General features: G+C 53.5%; 1 protein-coding gene across 1 annotated transcript in view; it reads right to left on the bottom strand.

The window, feature by feature from the left end:
* Positions 1–2,634: 2,634 nt before the first annotated feature.
* Positions 2,635–17,029, bottom strand: part of CREBBP (CREB binding lysine acetyltransferase) — a 118,209-nt gene continuing 103,814 nt past the window's right edge. The window contains exons 23-31 of the mRNA XM_074346399.1: positions 16,914–16,981; positions 14,330–14,480; positions 13,822–13,968; positions 13,086–13,199; positions 11,826–11,991; positions 11,367–11,534; positions 9,486–9,647; positions 8,962–9,243; positions 2,635–7,369 (exon numbers count right to left, since the gene is read on the bottom strand). Coding sequence (XP_074202500.1) covers positions 5,192–7,369; positions 8,962–9,243; positions 9,486–9,647; positions 11,367–11,534; positions 11,826–11,991; positions 13,086–13,199; positions 13,822–13,968; positions 14,330–14,480; positions 16,914–16,981 — 3,436 coding nt within the window. The 3' untranslated portion in view covers positions 2,635–5,191. The remainder of the gene's footprint in view (positions 7,370–8,961; positions 9,244–9,485; positions 9,648–11,366; positions 11,535–11,825; positions 11,992–13,085; positions 13,200–13,821; positions 13,969–14,329; positions 14,481–16,913; positions 16,982–17,029) is intronic.

Genomic DNA, 17,029 nt, shown 5'->3' with positions numbered 1-17,029 from the left:
ACAAAATGGTTGGGATGCCCTTTCCAGGTAGCTCAGGGGTTTAAGCCCACTGGGGCTGCTCAGGGCCCAGGTTCTGCCCCAGCTCCTGTCCTGTCCAGACCTCAGGTGAGAACCACTTGCTCCAGCCCACTCTCCCCACACCCATGTCTGATCATGAACATTAAAACTAAGGCAGTTTCCAAGCTGAGAGGGTTGTTCTTGGTCCTGTACAGCCTGGCTACTCCATGCATGAGGGCCGGCGGCAGCAGCCTCCCTGGAAGCTTGCTAGAAACGTGCAATCTCAGCACGTGGCCCTCAGTTTTACAGAATCAGGATTTTAGCAGGATCCCAGCCAATCAATCCGCGTGCACATTAAGCTTGAGAAATACTGTCCCGGGGAACACAGGGCAGTAGAGGAAATCGTGTGCTTCCTGAACCCTTGGCCCTGACGGAGACTATTCGTTTCCAGCACAGACTGGCTGCAGTGCTCCAGCTGAGCCGAAGCACCTTCCTCTGAGACTTGTCTCTGTCAACTGAGTTCCCCAAGGGCTGTATGTCACTGCCTAGGATCTGCTCAAGATAGACTTGTGCAGTGAACAAACATGGCGCTCATTTGAACATCAGCTGGAAGCAGCAGATCCTGAAGCTGCTCATTATAGAGGGAAAGGGGCCCCAGCTCAAGTGTCACTTGCATCCTTCCTGCCCGCTTCCCACACGAGGACCCCTTCTCTTCACCCAGGAGACCAAAGTTCGGAACTCGAGTGTCCAGAGGGTGGGAAACAGTGAGAAGCAGCCTCCCAGGGAGCCTGAGGAGTCCCCTGTGCCCCTCCCGCGGAGGCCTCCCGCTCACTGGTGACCCCGATTCTGGCTGCTGAACACCTGTCAGCTCTGAATGCTTCCTGCATGGACGCCCGGCCCCCTCACCTCCCTCCTCCTTACTCTACATTTCCTGGCTTTGGGAGCACGGCTGCGATGTGAGCGTCTGGTCCCCAGGACTCTCCCTCTGTCAGCAGGCACCCCTCCTCGTGCAACAGCACGTGAAGCAACCCTCCGTCTCCTGAGGGCCCCGAACCTGTGCCCAGATGTGAGGAGCCCCGGGTGGGGTGAGAAGACAAGGAGGGATCCAGGCACACACCCCTCGCCATCCTTTCCAAGGATGTCCTCTCTCGACATTTTCCTGAAGGGCGTGTGAACGCAGGACCCTCACCCTCACCTGGAACATTTTCTAAACATCACCACCTCCCCGGAGGATCCTTATCACCGATTCGCCCAAATATAATCAGTACAACAAAGTCGGTAAGAGGCTTCCTGGTTGCTCGCCTGGGACCCACGATCAGTTGATAAACCCCATTTCCATCACTAAGCCCTCTCTAGGTGTTGGGCGGGAGGTGGGTTAGGGTCCTCTACACCCAGAGCTTGAAGCTGTGGACACCAGGGTTGTCTGACTCTGCCAACATTTCTTTTCCTCTGATGCTGAAGTGAGCCGGGGCACCGGACACAGGCAGGCTGAGTCCCAAACAGTCCTTTAAAGGAGCTGGTTACCACGTACTGTACTACCGTCTTGGATGTTGGAGGGGCTGCAATGTACCGCCACGCCCTCACTTCCCCAAGGCACCCCAAAGTGGGTGAGCCTGTGGAACAAGGAGGGGAGGCAGGCACGAAGGATAGCTATCAAGGCTGGGAGGAAAAGCTCTTTCCAAACACAAGGGTAGCTTGGCTCAGGGCAAGCGGCCCACGTCTGCCCTTGGTGCTCATGAGTTCAGGCAAATCTCTGTCTCCGATTTCCCACCACATGGCTGGGCATGCGTTCGAACAGCACTTGTGATCTGGTATCACATTTGATGAGGGCCCGGGGCCATTACTCCCGCACCCCCACCCCAAGAGGCTTCAGGCACGCACTTTCTATAATCTGATCTCTCACCCTCCAGTCTCTCCCTAATCCCCTTACATGTATACCACCTCCTTAATCAAGGTGTTCTAAGCTGTCAGCACCCTTTGAATTTTTCAGTTTACTGGAAGCTCCATTTGCATCCTCATCTTTTCGAAGTCCCTCAGTCTTGTCTGTCTTTGTCAGCCTAAGGGCTACATCCACTTAACGATTAGTATCTCGCAACTGACCTGTTTCCCTACTCTCGACTTTGCACAATGAACTTCTGGCTGAGTAACGCAGTGCAGTGAACGCGGGGAACCCGGGGAAGGTGCATGTGGCTTTAGGACCCCATGTGGACTCCGTCCCCTTCATCCTGCACATCTCCTTGCTACGGTGGCACCGCTAGGGCATCTGCACCCCAGCACTGCCCTTGGGTGAAGTCCTCCCTGGCTACCCCCTCGCTGCACCCAACACTCAGCTCCTTTCCTTCTTCACAGTAGCTTATTTTCCCATGCAGCTCTAAAAGCACATTTAGGTTCAAATGAAATCTTTGGTTCCACTTTATAGCAATCAAAAGGTTAGGAGTCTTCAGCCTGAGATCTTAGCAGCCTCTTCATCTCACGTTACCCAGCTGTTGCAGTCCACTTTTTTTTTAAAACATGCTAAATGCTCAAATACATAAAGACACACACTAGACAGAATCAACTGAGCCCCTTCATCTTACAACTGTTTGCTAGGCTAATGCCAAGGGTTGTTAGCCAACTGGAACCATCTCTGAATCCAAGCAGTTTTACCAGCTTTTATTATAAACACCAGCACATTCAAAGTTTCCTCGTTTGATCACAAATATAGGACTTTTTCCTTCTCTTAAGTAGACTGCGTGTGAGACACCATGTCGGGGCTTTCCAGCTTTCACAGAAACTTCTTTCCGCCAAGTGCCAGGTTAGCATCCAGGCCACACCCTCTGGCATCTGGATTGCATGGGACTCCAAGAGGATGAAGTTGGTACGCAGAGATTTGGATTCCAGGATAACCTGAAAGAGACTCCCTACTGGCCGGGTTAAAGGGCTGCCTGTCTGGAGGCTGGACTGCAGCTGCTTCTCTGGGCCCCAGATGGCCCACACTCCTGGTCTGAACACGGGCTCAGCTCAGAGCTTTCCCCTCAGTGCAAAAGGCGACTGGGAAGAGGGTCAGGGATGTGAGACTCGAGCACACTGAGCAAGGATGGTGTGTGGCCGAGGAGGGCACGGCCCTGCCTCCCTCTTGGGGATGGTCTTAGGGATGCGGATTGGCTGGTGGTCTTAGTCTTACCTGGCTTAACCTATATTAGAACATTTGAAGCTCTGTTAAAACCAATTTCTGAGAACTTTTTATCAAATTTAGACTCCCAAGTCAAGTATTTTGAAAATATCTCTGGGAACATGGAGCCAAAAGGAAAGCTATTTGGGTCATGATTTCTAAGTTTAACACCTCAACCCCTCGACTTAGACCACACTCTGGTTGGGGAGCAAGGAAGTAGGACCGGACTCGACCCGCCTGTGCCTGGGAAGGGGTGTGCAGACTAGGAAATTCGCTTCGGCTCTTATGGTGGTGACGCTCCTCTCAGATGTGATTCTTGTAGCGTTCAGGACCTCGAGTGTCACCCCCTCAGTAAGGGCCTCTGGAACTGGACCCAGAGAGGAGGGGTGGGACCAGGCGGCCAAGTGAACAAGTGTTGCTCGAAGCTGGAGGCCTGTTCTCATCACAGCAGGGCTGGTGGCCAGGACTCCACATCGTCCCCCCGGCGGCCTCCAGGGAAGCACCTCGCTGTTTGTAGAATGGAGTGGAGAAGAAAGGACCAGAGGCTGTGGCGGCATCCTCCCCTACTGAGCCAGGATTGGGGGTAGGCCAGGAAGCACCTCCTGTCCCCGGAGCACCCTTTGCAGCAATTCCGGGGTTGGTATATAGGCCGTGGGTGGGCGGGGGTGGCTGAGACGGGGAGTGGATGGGAGACAAAGGGCTGTTTCAGGCCCACTCGTGTCCCTGACTCTGGGTGGGCTTCTCCCGTGAGCAGTGAACCAGGACCTTCCAGGCCTCGGCTGAGCCTGGCTGCCACCCCCACAGCCATCAGGACCGCGGCCCCCACTTCTCCTCTATGAGCAAACAAGCAGAATCATGTCTTACAAAGAACAGACTCCAAAAATATATATAAATAAATAAAAACCTTAGACATTCTTACAGGGATCTTAAAGAACAGAATACATGTTAAAAACTTCAGTAATTTATATCAATTTTAAGCGATACTTTATATACAATGGGAGAAAAAAAAAACACATGCATAGTCCAAATACAATGTTGAAAACAGCATTTTCATAACAAAAGACCCCGAACACGAAGTGTTAATACCATGTACATGAATTCAAGGACCACCCTTTTTGTCTGTTGCACACAGTTTATTTAACAATATGATATAAGAAATGAGTTGGTACTTTACCATTCTATACAGTGATTGAATCTTCTTGAATTTTCTTATTTATAGTAATTATAGCGCTTGCATGATTTACACTAGAATTGCTTTTCCTCATTTCAAGTTTCACATAGAAGAAAGAAAAGGATGCTTCTTCTCTATTAACATTAGCATGGTCTAAGAGAGTGATCATCCCTATTTTTGTCTAAAACCAGTTTTATCAGAGAAACAAAGCAACAATTTCTACATCTGCAAGACAAGAGTTTGGCTTAAGCCAGGATGTATAGATAGATGTGTGTGGGTGTGTGTGTGTGCACGCAGGAGCCAATTCCTATCGTCCAGGGTTAATACTTGGAGAACGCCCACAGAGTTCACTATAGAAAAAAATCTTCCCGCAACATCAGAAAGTTACCGGGATACATTATAAGCTTGCATTATTTCAGGAATCAGTTTCTGAATATTATTTTTCTTCTCACTTTTAAACATAAATGTTTAAAGTCTTGAAAATACAAATAAAAAATATGAATATAATGAACTTGTTTTTCCCGTTAAAAAAAGGCATGAGTCACCAGCAATGACGACAAAAAGAATCCAAACAAAACCCCCCTCCCCCCAAAACAAAACCAAAACCAAAAAAAAAAAAAAAAAAAAGAAAAAAAAAAACAAAACCAAAAAACAAAAAGAGAGAGAGAGAGAGAGAGAGACCAGATATTTAAATCAACTGGTTTTTAACAAAAAAATATATTCTTTGTATTGTTTTTTTAAACAGCAATCTACCCTTCCACGGCTTGGAAGTAGCAGTTCCATCTAGGAATAAAAAGAGCCTAGATGCCTGGATTTCAGTACAAAAGGTCCAAGAACATGAAAGGGAAAAAAAAAATGATGCTCTCACAATGCTACAAACCCTCCACAAACTTTTCTAGGGTATCTCCTGTGGTGTCGCCGACCAGGGACAGCTCACTGGACAACGCACTCCTGTTGGGGGTGTTCAGCTGGGGGAGCATTGCACTCTGTTCGGGGTTCCCCAAGTGTCCCTGATCTATGGAGCTGGCCATGGTGACTGCGAGTCCTGGGTGGGGAGAACCAGTCTGGGGCGAGACATGGTGCGGTGAAGGCTGGGGCTGTATCCGTGGCGACGGGCTGGAATGTGGAGGCTGGGACTGGGGCCGTGGAGACTGGACAGGGGCCGGAGACCGCACCTGGCTACTAAGGGACGTGGCCATCTGCTGGCCGGGGAGGTGCGAGGCCTGTGGCTGTCCTGAGAGCATGTGCTGCTGGGGGCTCATGGGGTTCGGCTGGCCTGGGGACCCGATCTGCTGCTTCATCTGCTGCTGCTGCAGAATCCGCTGCTGCAGGGCCTGCTGGATGTTGGGGGCGCTGTCTGCACCCAGCCCCGGCTGCCCCATCTGGCCAAGCTGTCCCATCTGAGCTGCCATCTGGCCCATGGAGCTGCCCTGGATGGGGAGGTGCTGCTGCATCCGCTGCTGCTGCATGGCCGGCGGGTAGCCTCCGGGTCCTTGAGGCTGCTGGAACTGGCTGTGCCCTGCCATGCCCCCGGCCATGCCTGCGCCACCCGGTGGCTGCTGCTGCTGTTGCTGCTGTTGCTGCTGCTGCTGCTGCTGCTGCTGTTGCTGCTGCTGCTGCTGCTGCTGCAGGAGCTGCCTTCGCAGCATCTCTCGGTACTGTGGGTTCATACTCGCCATGCTGGGGTTGTGCCCCGGGTTCATGATGTTCAGGGCCTGGCCCTGGGGGTTGAGGCCACCCATTGCCTGCTGCTGTGGAGGCACGCCCGGCCGAGGCCCGCCGGCTTGCATGGTGTTCAGGTTCTGCAGGCTGGGCTGCTGGTGCAGGCTGGGCTGGGGCTGAAGGCCGGGCTGGGCCTGGAGGCCAGGCTGGGGCTGCAGGCCAGGCTGGCTGGCCACGTACTTGGCCGTGCGCTGTTTGATGAAAGCTGCCATCAGCTGAGGGTTGGACTTGAGGATGTTGAGCACCTGCTGCTGCTGCTGTGGGGAGCTGGGTGACTTCAGGGTCCGCAGCAGGTCCTGCAAGGCCCCGGGCGAGATGCTCCGGGGTGGCTGCACACTGGGCATCCGTGGCCCGGCCACAGCCGGCTGGGCCTGCATGGACATCACAGGACGGGGCATGCCCGGCATTGGCTGCTGCTGGGGGATGGGCGCTTGCTGCCACTGCCCAGGCGGCAGGTTGGGCACGACGGGCCCACTGACCTGGTTGGGTCGGGGCACGTTCAGGCCCACAGGGGCCATCTGGCTCACCGGGGTCACCATGCCCGTGCGCCCCGGGGGCATGCCATTGTTGATGTTCACCCGGTACAGGTGCTGCTGCTGCTGGGCTTCCCGCTCGATCTGCCTGGCGGCCTCCACCGCCGCGGGTGGGGGCTGGGCAGGGGGCGGCGGGGCCGGCACCTGGTTGGTGGGCTTCCCGGTGGACACCGTCGTGGGGGGCTGAGTCCGCGCCACGTTGGGGAAGCCAGCTGGTGACATGCTGACAGGTGAGGGCTGGGGCTGGGCGGGAGGCTGCGGTGTCTGGGGCGTGCTGGGCTGCTGTGTGGGGGTCCCGGGCGGTGCTGAGGTAGGGGAAGGCAGGCTCTGCTGAGGCACGTTGCGGGTGTTCATGGTGGCCATCCGCCGGCGCATGAGCTGGGCCTGCTGCAGGCGGTGCTGGATCTGCTGCTGGCGGAGCTTGTGTTTGATGTTGAGGCAGAAGGGTACGGGGCACTTGTTTTCTTGGCAGTGTTTGGCGTGGTAGCAGCAGAGGGCAATGAGCTGCTTGCACACCGGGCATCCGCCGTTGGTCTTGCGCTTGCAGCCCTTGGTGTGCTGCACCACCCGCTTCATCTTCTGGCAGGACGGCAGCGAGCAGTTGGCATTGCGGCACTGGCAGGCGTGCACCAGGGACTGGATGCAGCGCTGGATGCTCAGGCGCCGCGACTCCTGGGGGCTCTTGGACTGGGGCTCGCCTTGGCTGCTGCCCTCGTCGTCCAGGCCCAGCCCCCACTTCACCATCTTGTGGGTGTGGCTCTTTGTGTTGTAGCAGTTGATGCAAAGGTCATAGTCCTGCGGGTGAGGAAAGAGAAGAAGCCAGTGTCAGCACGCGGCCCAGACCAGGCCCCTGCCACTGGGTCTGCGCCCGGGAGACTCACAGATGCCAAACACGTCTGCCCCCCAGAACCTCAACTCCTGGGAACACTCTGCAGCCCAGAAAGCTCCGAAAACCACTGATGCATCTACTTGGCCTCGCTCACCAGCCGGCCCCCAGCATGTGCACAGTGCACGGGCTCACGCATGCACAGTGTGAGGCTCTGCATTTGCCCCAGGCTCTCAGGTGTGCCGGTGGGCACTGTGCCCCTTCCCATCCTTCCTCTGCTCCCTGGGAAGGGCATCTAGACCCACTGTGTCCTGCTCCCGTGCCCGGCCTAGGAAGCCTGACAGTGAAGGAATGGCTGAGGCCGTGCCCCTTCCCTCTCAAGTGCCCCTGAGACTGCTGAAGTACCAGGGGCCAGTCCCCACTCTCTGGGGCTGCTGCGGGGTGCCAGGGGACACTGGGGCTGAGAAGCCACCACCAGGAGGGAGGCCCAGGGCTCACACCATGGCAACATAATGCCCCCTCCCCAGGTTTCTGAACGCTGCCCTGAGAGCTGACAAAGCAGTGGATCTGGAGATGAAGCCCTGCAACCAGGACCGCTGACCTTCTCACAGAAAGGACGTGGAAATCCCTGCAAGAGGGAATGAGAGGCCCAAAGGAGGCTGCGGAGAGCAGTGGGGAAGGACGAGGGCACTACAAGTGCTCTACTCTGCCCCAGGCAGAGGCTGCTCTGGGTGCACGTGGCTACAGGGACTGTCTCAGGTGCCCTCATCAACAAGGCAAGGGCTGGGCGGGAGAACAGAGCCTGTGGATGGGAAGGCGGAGGGTCCGAGACACTCCAAGCCAGGGACCCTTCTGTGCAAGGGATAGCCCACAGCCCTTACACAGGGCCAAGACCCCTGGCCAAAGGAGCCTAGCCTGACAACGGCAGGGCACCCCCAACTTCTCTGCAAGGCTAGACCTGAGGGCACCAGAAGAGGAACCAGTCAGAATGCCAGTGGAACCAAAGCACCATTGTGCCTCTTCCCTCTCCGTGCTCCCACCTGTACCATGAGGCCTATGGATGGCCCAACACAGAGCCGGTGCTGACCGAGCATAGGGAATAAAATGTCAAAGTACTCTGTGATCACCCATCTCCTCGTCCTGGAAAGGTCAGCACAAACACGCCTCCCAGGGAAGCTCACTGACTTCCCTCCATCTCCGAAGACCAGCCCTGCCTGGTGAGGTGCTGACAGCACTGCGGACACTTGTTGAAGACCCCAGTGTAATGCTCAGCTCGGTCAGGACCAGCGGCCTGCCTGAGGGGAGACCAGCTGCTTCTTGTCCTGGAGGTCTGGCGATGAGCCCCAGAGCAGGAACACAGCGGGAACCCAACCAACATGGAAATGAACCCCAAAACACAACCTCGTAACCAATGGTACTGAGAGAACCAGCGGACAGATAGTTATTCTTCACTTTTCCCCTGGAAAATGCCACTGTTTAAGAGTTCACCTGAAACGCAAATGCACAAAGGGTGCCCGTGGACCTTGCCAGCTCCGCTAGGGTTGGGGAGCCCAGGGCTCACCTCACACACGGTGCAGTGCCAGCGCGTCTCCACATGGTGCTTGCACTCGTTGCAGGTGTAGACGAAGCGGTCCTGGCCCTGGGTGTGCAGCTCCACCAGCATGCAGAGCGTGGACCATTTGGAGCGCCGCAGGGAGGAGAACTCCCAGTGCTTGTCCCTGGCCAGGGTGAGGAAGGCATCCCGCCCATCCATGAGGTCACAGCTGAGCAGGGGGTCGGGGTCAACGATGGGGGGCAGCGTGTTGATGACAGGTCCGGCATGGAGGTGGATCACAAAGAAGACCTGGGGGACAGCAGAGCGGGGCGGCGTCAGTCCCGTGCAGAGGAGGAAAGTGTCAGCCGGCCCAGCCTGCAGGACCCAGCCGACCTGACTCCTGCTGCCCTGGGGCTGAGGTGAGTTGGTGACAAGCCAAGTGGTGCTGCCTGGCCAGCCAGCTCTGCCTCCCGGGGGGGGCTCTCCCACTGGGCCCGCGGTGGGTACCACAGAGCCGCCAGGCCTTCCCTGCCCCCCGCCCTGGCTGCTACCTCTTTGTGCTTCTCCATGGTGGCGTAGAGCTTCTGGGACAGGTCGTTGGACACGTTGGGCATGGTGGGCTTCTTCTTGTTGGCTCGGCTGATGCTGCTCTTATTCTTATTGGTTTTCTTGTTGTTCTTTTTCTTGGCATTCTTGCTGTCGCCCTGGCTGCCCTGCAACAAGACTCAAGGCTGTCAGCCCCATGCCGTGTCCTCCTCCTTGCCCGGCAGCGAGGCCACCAGCTCCCGGCTGTGGGGCTCCAGGAAGCCAGGCCTGAGGCAGGAGACCCGAGCAGGCCCCGACCTGAGCACCAGCTGCACGGCTGGAAACACTGCTGCTAAAGAGGCACCACGGTGACAGAGACATAAAGCAAATGCTGCCTGTGCCACCCCAGCCACACACCATGTTACCTCTAGAGGGAAGAACACACATGTGACACTAGTTGGGGTCTAATAGCTGAGGGGGTGGAAACCATTTCTCCTTATTCCACATCTTCTACTGGTCAGAGGCAGGCACTCCTCCTTGACGGTCACATGGCTGGCGGCCGCCCCCTCAGAGCCCCTCCCTGAGGGAGCTCAGCTGGCAGGGCACTCTCTGCTCCCACCACCCTCCATGAGCCCTGGACACAGGAGCTGACTCAGACCACCTCCCGAGGTGCCCGGCGGTGGCTGACACCCAGAGGGACCTGGGTTCACAAATTGGCTGTCGTCCCTCTCCCGCAGGCACTCCGAGTTTCCACTGAAATCCGGCCCACTCTTCTAGGTCAGCTCCAGCCCAGAGGAGCGGCATCTCCAGCCCTCTACCACCCCACGCTCCGGGGGATGATGGGTCCCACCTCCAGGGAGGCCCAGCAAAAGGCAGGCAGAGAATGATGACCACAGCCCACGAGCTCTCCTCAGTGCCCACGGGTACTTGTCACATCCTCATCCACGTTTTCTCCCTTCTGGAAGGGGTTAGGGATACTCTCTGGCAAAAAGGACACACTCCGAAGTGCACTCTGCTCGGCACAAAGCAGTCAGGCAGACATTCAGCTCCAGACCCCTGGCTCCATGCCCGGCCCCAAGCTCTCCTCCGAGGGCCCCAAGCCTGCACAGCTGTTAACAGGCATCTCAAGATCCACACACCCGCAGTCAATTCTTGACTTCTTCTCCCTGCTGCTCTCCCCTCTGCCTGCCCCTCAGGGAGAGGCGGGAACACTGATTCAGGTCTCAGGCCCCAGACCCAGCAGGCAGACTTCAACAGGATTTTCCTCACATGCCACAAAGTTCTGGGGCTGTTACTCTCAAAACATTACACATCCTTCTCATCCCCTCATGCAGCTACAAATCCAATTAAACCACCATCACTGAACACCGGAAACACAGGACACTCGCTCCCAACTCAGACTCTTATGTCCTCCTCTTCCTGCAGGAAGCTCTTCCCCTGGATCTTCTGGGTTCCCTCACCAGTCCATCTTTGCTCAGATGCCACTTCCCCATGCGTCTTTTCTTCCAGGCTCCTAGATCCTCTCAGAGAGGACCACCCATGCATTCATTTTCTTGTTTCTCTTACTAGAACGTACACCCCGTGAGGGCAGGGATGGGGTTTTCCTCAGTTCCCCACTGCACCACTGAGGACGGCACCTGTACACGGCGGGGGTGGGGGAGTCTGCGACGAGGCCTGGCACACAAGGGTCTCCTCCTCAAGTAGTTTTCCAGGTGACGTGACTGGTCCCTGACCATGACACTCTTCTAGCAGGTGACTTGCCTCCAGCTCACCCCACACCCAGTGTGTAGGCAGTGACAAGGTGAGGTCATGTATGAAAACACCACCACAGACAAAGGAGCCACGTCCTGTGCACCGAGAAGCCCGCACTCCCTCCCTTCAGCATGCGCGCCTGGGCCCAGCCTCACCTCCGTGGTCTCACTGGCCGCGGTGCTCTCCTCCTTCTTCCTCTCCTCTTCCTCCTGCTCCAGCTCCTTAATGCTCTCCTCCAGCACGTTGGGCCAGAAGTCACCCTCAAAATAGGGCAGCTCCTTGGCGCTGGTAAGCCTATCTTCAGTTGCTTGTTTGAAAATGTCCTGGAGGGTGAACAAGCACAGCGGTGAGCCGAGGGGCCTGGGGGCCGCGACTCCGGGACGGGACCACCCACTCCTGTGGTGCCCGGTGTCACAGGCCCCGTGACAGAACTGCCTCCAGACTGCCAACCGAAAGTCTCAATGGACAATGGCAGGTACGATGCTTCTTAGTTTATGCTTCCTAAATTTTTAAATTTCTGCCTTCCAATCCTAAGTGAACGCAATTCTACCACGTGTGAGCAGGACGTGGGAGTGGTGGTGATGGAGCCCCCCGCCCCCACTTCGCGTGGGCACCTTGTAGTCATGGATGATCCGCTCGGCGAAGGCCTTGTCCAACATCTTCTTGTACCACTCCTGCAGGCGCTTCGGCTTCGGGATTTTCTGATCAGGGGGGTGGCAGTGGAAGATGTAGTCGTCTCCCTCACTTGGGGGACAGGCCCAGATGTGCCCTGTTACATACCTGCAAGACACACACACAACTCAGACCGAGGCAGTGAGTGGAGTCGTCCCTGCCTTCAAGGAGTAACAGCTGAGGAACAGGGATCAAAGCAAGCACGGAAATAAATATAAAGAAAAACAAGGGAATTACAAAGCACTTCTGGCCGAATGTGTAACAGGCTAATGAGGTTCCAAACTAGTGTGAAGGAGCAGGTGGTGAGGGTGAAGCCCAGTCTCTAGAGTGTGCAATCACAGCCTGGACACTGGCCAAGAGACCACCCTTTTGAGTGGGCACATCAGGTAGCGGCTGAGACTGCAAGGGAACCTGTGGCACAAGAGAGAGCCTGAGAAGACGGCGCCTCAGCAGTGTATCGGGGGCTTACACCAGGGATGGGTGCAATGAACTTCCTACGTACTTTCTCCTGCACACTGGAAAGGCAGCTCAGTATTTCTCTCTAACGTGTTAAAGTCAGAATAGATCTCATTCATTGTGTTCAAGACACTTTAATCAAATACCTCTTTTTCAAATTTGGGAAAGAAATGTGATCTAGAACATAAAAAAAGAGATAGAAAAAGAAGTCGGACACAAGAGACCACATCTGGTAGGATTGTATTCACATGAACTGTCCAGTAAAGGCAAATTTACAGAGACAAGTGTATTAGTAGTCACTGGGGACAGGGGTTGAACAAGGATGAACAGCAAATGGGCACAGTACTCTTACTGGAGGGATGACAACAGTCTGAAACTGATTTATGGTAATGGTGGCATCACTTGGCAAAGTTACTAAAAATCACTGAAATGTGCACCTAAAATAAGTGAATTTTATGGTACATAAAATACACCTCAGTAAAGTTAAAAACAATAAACTGGAGTGGAAAAGAACACAGAAGGCAAGGAAAGCACACATGCTGTGCTGGGGACCCTAGACCATCGTGACACAAAAGAGCATCTGGAAGGGGGGGGGTCTGGATAGAGACGTCTGAATCCATCTAAGGATATTAAAATGAAAATACATAAAACCTTAAAAAATACTTCTGTTATTTCATAAAGTAAATATACGGTGAAAATTAAAAATGGAGTTTTTATTAGTTCTGAATAATTTGAATCAAACTCACCCCAATTTCTTCACATACTCTAAATATCCAATAAGGATCTCATGGTAAACGGCTGTTCGGAGACATCGGGGTCGGAAGAAATGAATACTGTCCAGATAAGATATGTACACACGCCTGGGGACGGGGCAGGAGAGAAATTAATCGAAAGCTCAGGTTATCCCCTAAACTTGAAACCAAACATCAGGATCCAAAAAAAGCTCCAGAAATAAGTTCTGTTTTGATAGCATTTACACTGGCCACAAACAGGATCTCCCATCACCAACCACTACTACTGTAGATCAATCAAGTGGAATTCAATTCATCCCTGAACTAAGAAACAATACTGTCACTTACCACGGAGAACTATGGAGAGATCAGGGCAAGCTCAGAACAGCCCCTTGCACCTCCCTCACCTGGATTCTGACTGATGTGAAGTAACTCTTGGCAGAGAATCTTCATTTATACAGGTGCATCAAAGAATGCCTGGGCCCACAAAGCAGTCTCCACCCCACCCCCTGCAGGTTTACCTGCTCCAGGTAAGACATGGACAACAGCAAGAGCAGGCCCTGAACCCACGTGAACACACAACAGACAACACGCTAAGAATAGTCATCAAAACTCTTCACTTCCCACCGTCTGAGTGGAAAACTAAACTAACTAGTTTGGTTGGTTAAGCAGTCCTCCAAGACGGTTAGAGCCGCGGCCGCTGTAACACAGCGCAGCACATGACACACACCCGAAAGGAGTGGAGGATTACCTTGTGTTTGGAGGGGGGCAGTCAGAGCCATACTCCTGGACGTGCATCCCAAAGAAGCACACATCCACTCCGTCAATTTCCTCAAAGGCAAAGAGTGCTTTGGTTCGATATGGGAAAGATTCAGACATTTCCCCTGAATCCACAAACCTGAAATAAAAGAGCCTGATGTTTGCGCACGTCACTGTTTACACAGTGCTTGACGGAGGAGCCCTGCTCCTTTAAACCTGCTCAGTGCGGAGGAGCGGAGGCGCGGCAGCCTCTTCTGACTGCTGGCCTGGAGCTCCTCCACTGGCCTGCGCAGCTTGGAGCTGCGAACCCATTCTCTGAGACAGTTTCACCTGGCCAGGAATTCCACCTCCCCTGATGAATTTGGGAGACTGAAAGAAGGGCTGGCTACACACTAAGTGATGCAAAGCGTTCAAATTGTGCAAACTCTACAGCCTTGCCAGAAAGCAGGGCTTTGAGTAAGCAGGTGGGGGGCCCACTGGACTAATGTCTGCACACGAACCGTGACTTCATCCCCGGCTTGACCTCCACCGTCTTGTCTGAGCTGGCCACCACGCGGACAAAGACCTCCCCAGCTTCAGGATGATTCTGTCGCCGCAAAAACTTGTTCACTCGGTCTTCTAAGTGGTTTCCCAATCGTGTGGTCTGCAGTCCTGGAAAGCCCAGAACAAGGAGGTGACAGGGCTGTGGAAAGGCTGTGGAGAAGGTGCTGAAGCCACAGAATCCACCTTTTTCTCTCAGTGCGGTCCAATATTTTTAGGAGTAACATTCTCCAGACACAGAAGGGATCTAGTCTGTCCCATAAAGGACGTTTTACAGGAGAAAGGTGGGGCCTGGAAGCTCAGGCATTCCACACAGTGAGAACTGCCGTCAAATGCTCAAATATTTCCATCTGTTTCTAAATGTAAGGGGCAGAAGAGCCACAAAGATGAAAGCTGAAAATAGAGGGGCTCTCGGTTAAAGCAGAGGAGCAGGCATGGGGAAGCCGCACCATGTCCACCCTGCCTCCTGCCCCGCACCCAGGCCCCGGTGAGCCTGAGATCTGGTCCCAGCTGCGCCTACATGGCTGCCTAGGGTCACAGCTGGGTTCTGAGGCTGGAACCCACACGGGAGGAATTCCTCTGGTGGGGAGACTGCCACTGCTTTTCCTCCAGGACAGGACGGCACAAATGCCTCCTCCCACCAAGCTCCGAGGAGAGTCGTCCTGCAGTCTGAGATGGTTAAGCAAGCACACGGCCAGTGTCCCAATCCTGGGAGGCTAGGAACACCATCCCAGTACCCAGACCCACCCAGCATCATTCCTGGTGGGCTACTCCAGCCCGCCACTCCGCACATGGCCACTGTGACACCAGTTACACAGCATGGAAGTACACACACAGTCATAACATAAAAAACTTGTGTAAGGGAAAAAAAGATTAGATGGGAAAACTGTGACAGGTTAACACTGAATATTTATAGATGATAGGATTTTAGAAGATTCCTTACTGAGGTTATAAGGTATTTGCAAAATTTAGACTAACTTTCTAAACTTAGTTCCTCTGCAATAAGCATACTGATGGTGGAGTTACTTTTGTATTTAAGTTATACCTCAATAAAATACTTAAAAAAAACTTACAATGGCAATAAAATAAAAACCCCGTAGAAAAATGAAAACTTGCAAAACTATAAAAGTGAGGTGAAGTGCATTTACAATCTGTTCCACACTCTGACACAGATGTACACTTTACTCAGCTGTGCCATCATGCCCTGGACCCCTTCTTACTTCACACTCCCCACAGCTGAGATAACCATCCTGAGAAATACAGAATTAGGTGTAAGGGACTTATAATTGACCCATCTAATCAACTCAGCCCATGAAAAAAATCCTCACATTCTCATCCCCATGTGCTCCCCCTCATGCCGCTGAGCAAGTTCTGTTCCCTCATAAGGTGGCCTCCCTTCCTGGAATGCTAGAATTCTACAAAGCACAGGACACCCCCCACAATAAAGACTTATCTGGCCTGAATGTCAGTTTAGAAACTCTGATCTAAAGAGAAATACTACAACAGTCAGTGAATTCATTAATATTTCAGGTTTTACAATAATGAGTTTAAGTGATAGGGTAACTGGATTTTGGTAGTGACAGTGTTAGAACTTGAATTAACATTGACTTGAAAGCCTTCAGAGGGGTCTCTCCTCCTTGCCTGCCGCCTTTCCTCCTTCTGCCTGGGGATCTCTCCCTACATTCCATCTCTCTTGCACTCCAGCTCCTCAGACAGCCTACCTCTTGCTGGGAACCCCTCTGCAGTGCACTAGTCACCGTCTTGCTGGAGAAGAGGAGGCGCGGAGGGAGCCCTGGGTCAGCGAGCTGTACGGCACTGCTGCGGGGGATTGTTTCATTCAGGTTTGCTGTCAGCTCAGCAGGACAGCCGTGAACGCCGTGAAGGTGGTCTCAGTGCCAAGTTGACAACGATGACACACCGTACACTTCTGAAAAATGTGTCATCTCTAAAAACATCCAGACTACCTATGAAAAGTTACTTCCATAGCAAGAGGGTGCTCACCCTGCTCTACACAGACACCAGCAGCCGCTCTCAGTGCTGCAGTGACATGCCCAGCAAGCCTCTGTGCAGACCCAGCTCCTGCCAGTCCTGGGCGCAGCTGGCCGGTTCCCAGTGGGCCCCAGAGGGCCACTCCTCACAACAGCTGCCCAACCATGTGCTCAGGGCTCAGTGCGCTGGTCACACAGGACACATGTGTGCATGTATGCTGGGAGCATGTCTTATTTCTAAGCTACTTGAGAAGGATCTGTTGAAAAATCTTCTCTCTCAGAATTTATAGAGTTCACTATATGCCCAAGCTTTCTAAGTGTTCATCTGAGACACAGACTGATCAAAAAGCTGACTTTCACACACAGATTCAGGCAAATGATTCTCTTCAAGGGTAAGACAAGAAAAATGCAAAGTATTAGAAAACAAACTTACAGATGAAAACCTGAGGCAAGTGGGCTCCAAAGCCATGCGTTAGAGGAACCAAAGGAGGACTGGGAAAATCCACACATTTCTAAAACGTACAGACTACAAAACAGAAATTCTTCCACAACTTACTCTTAGCACTGAATTTGTTTTCTTTTCGAGTCCTGCCAGTTTTCTTCAAGCAGTTGTCACACACAAAGCTGCAAAAAAAAATAATGGGTGTGATCAGATTATATAAAACAGTATAT

Source organism: Camelus bactrianus, chromosome 18, assembly GCF_048773025.1.
Source record: "Camelus bactrianus isolate YW-2024 breed Bactrian camel chromosome 18, ASM4877302v1, whole genome shotgun sequence".
Lineage (NCBI taxonomy): Eukaryota > Metazoa > Chordata > Mammalia > Artiodactyla > Camelidae > Camelus > Camelus bactrianus.
The sequence above is the reverse complement of the archived record's forward strand: the minus strand, read 5'-3'. Positions and strand labels throughout refer to the sequence as shown.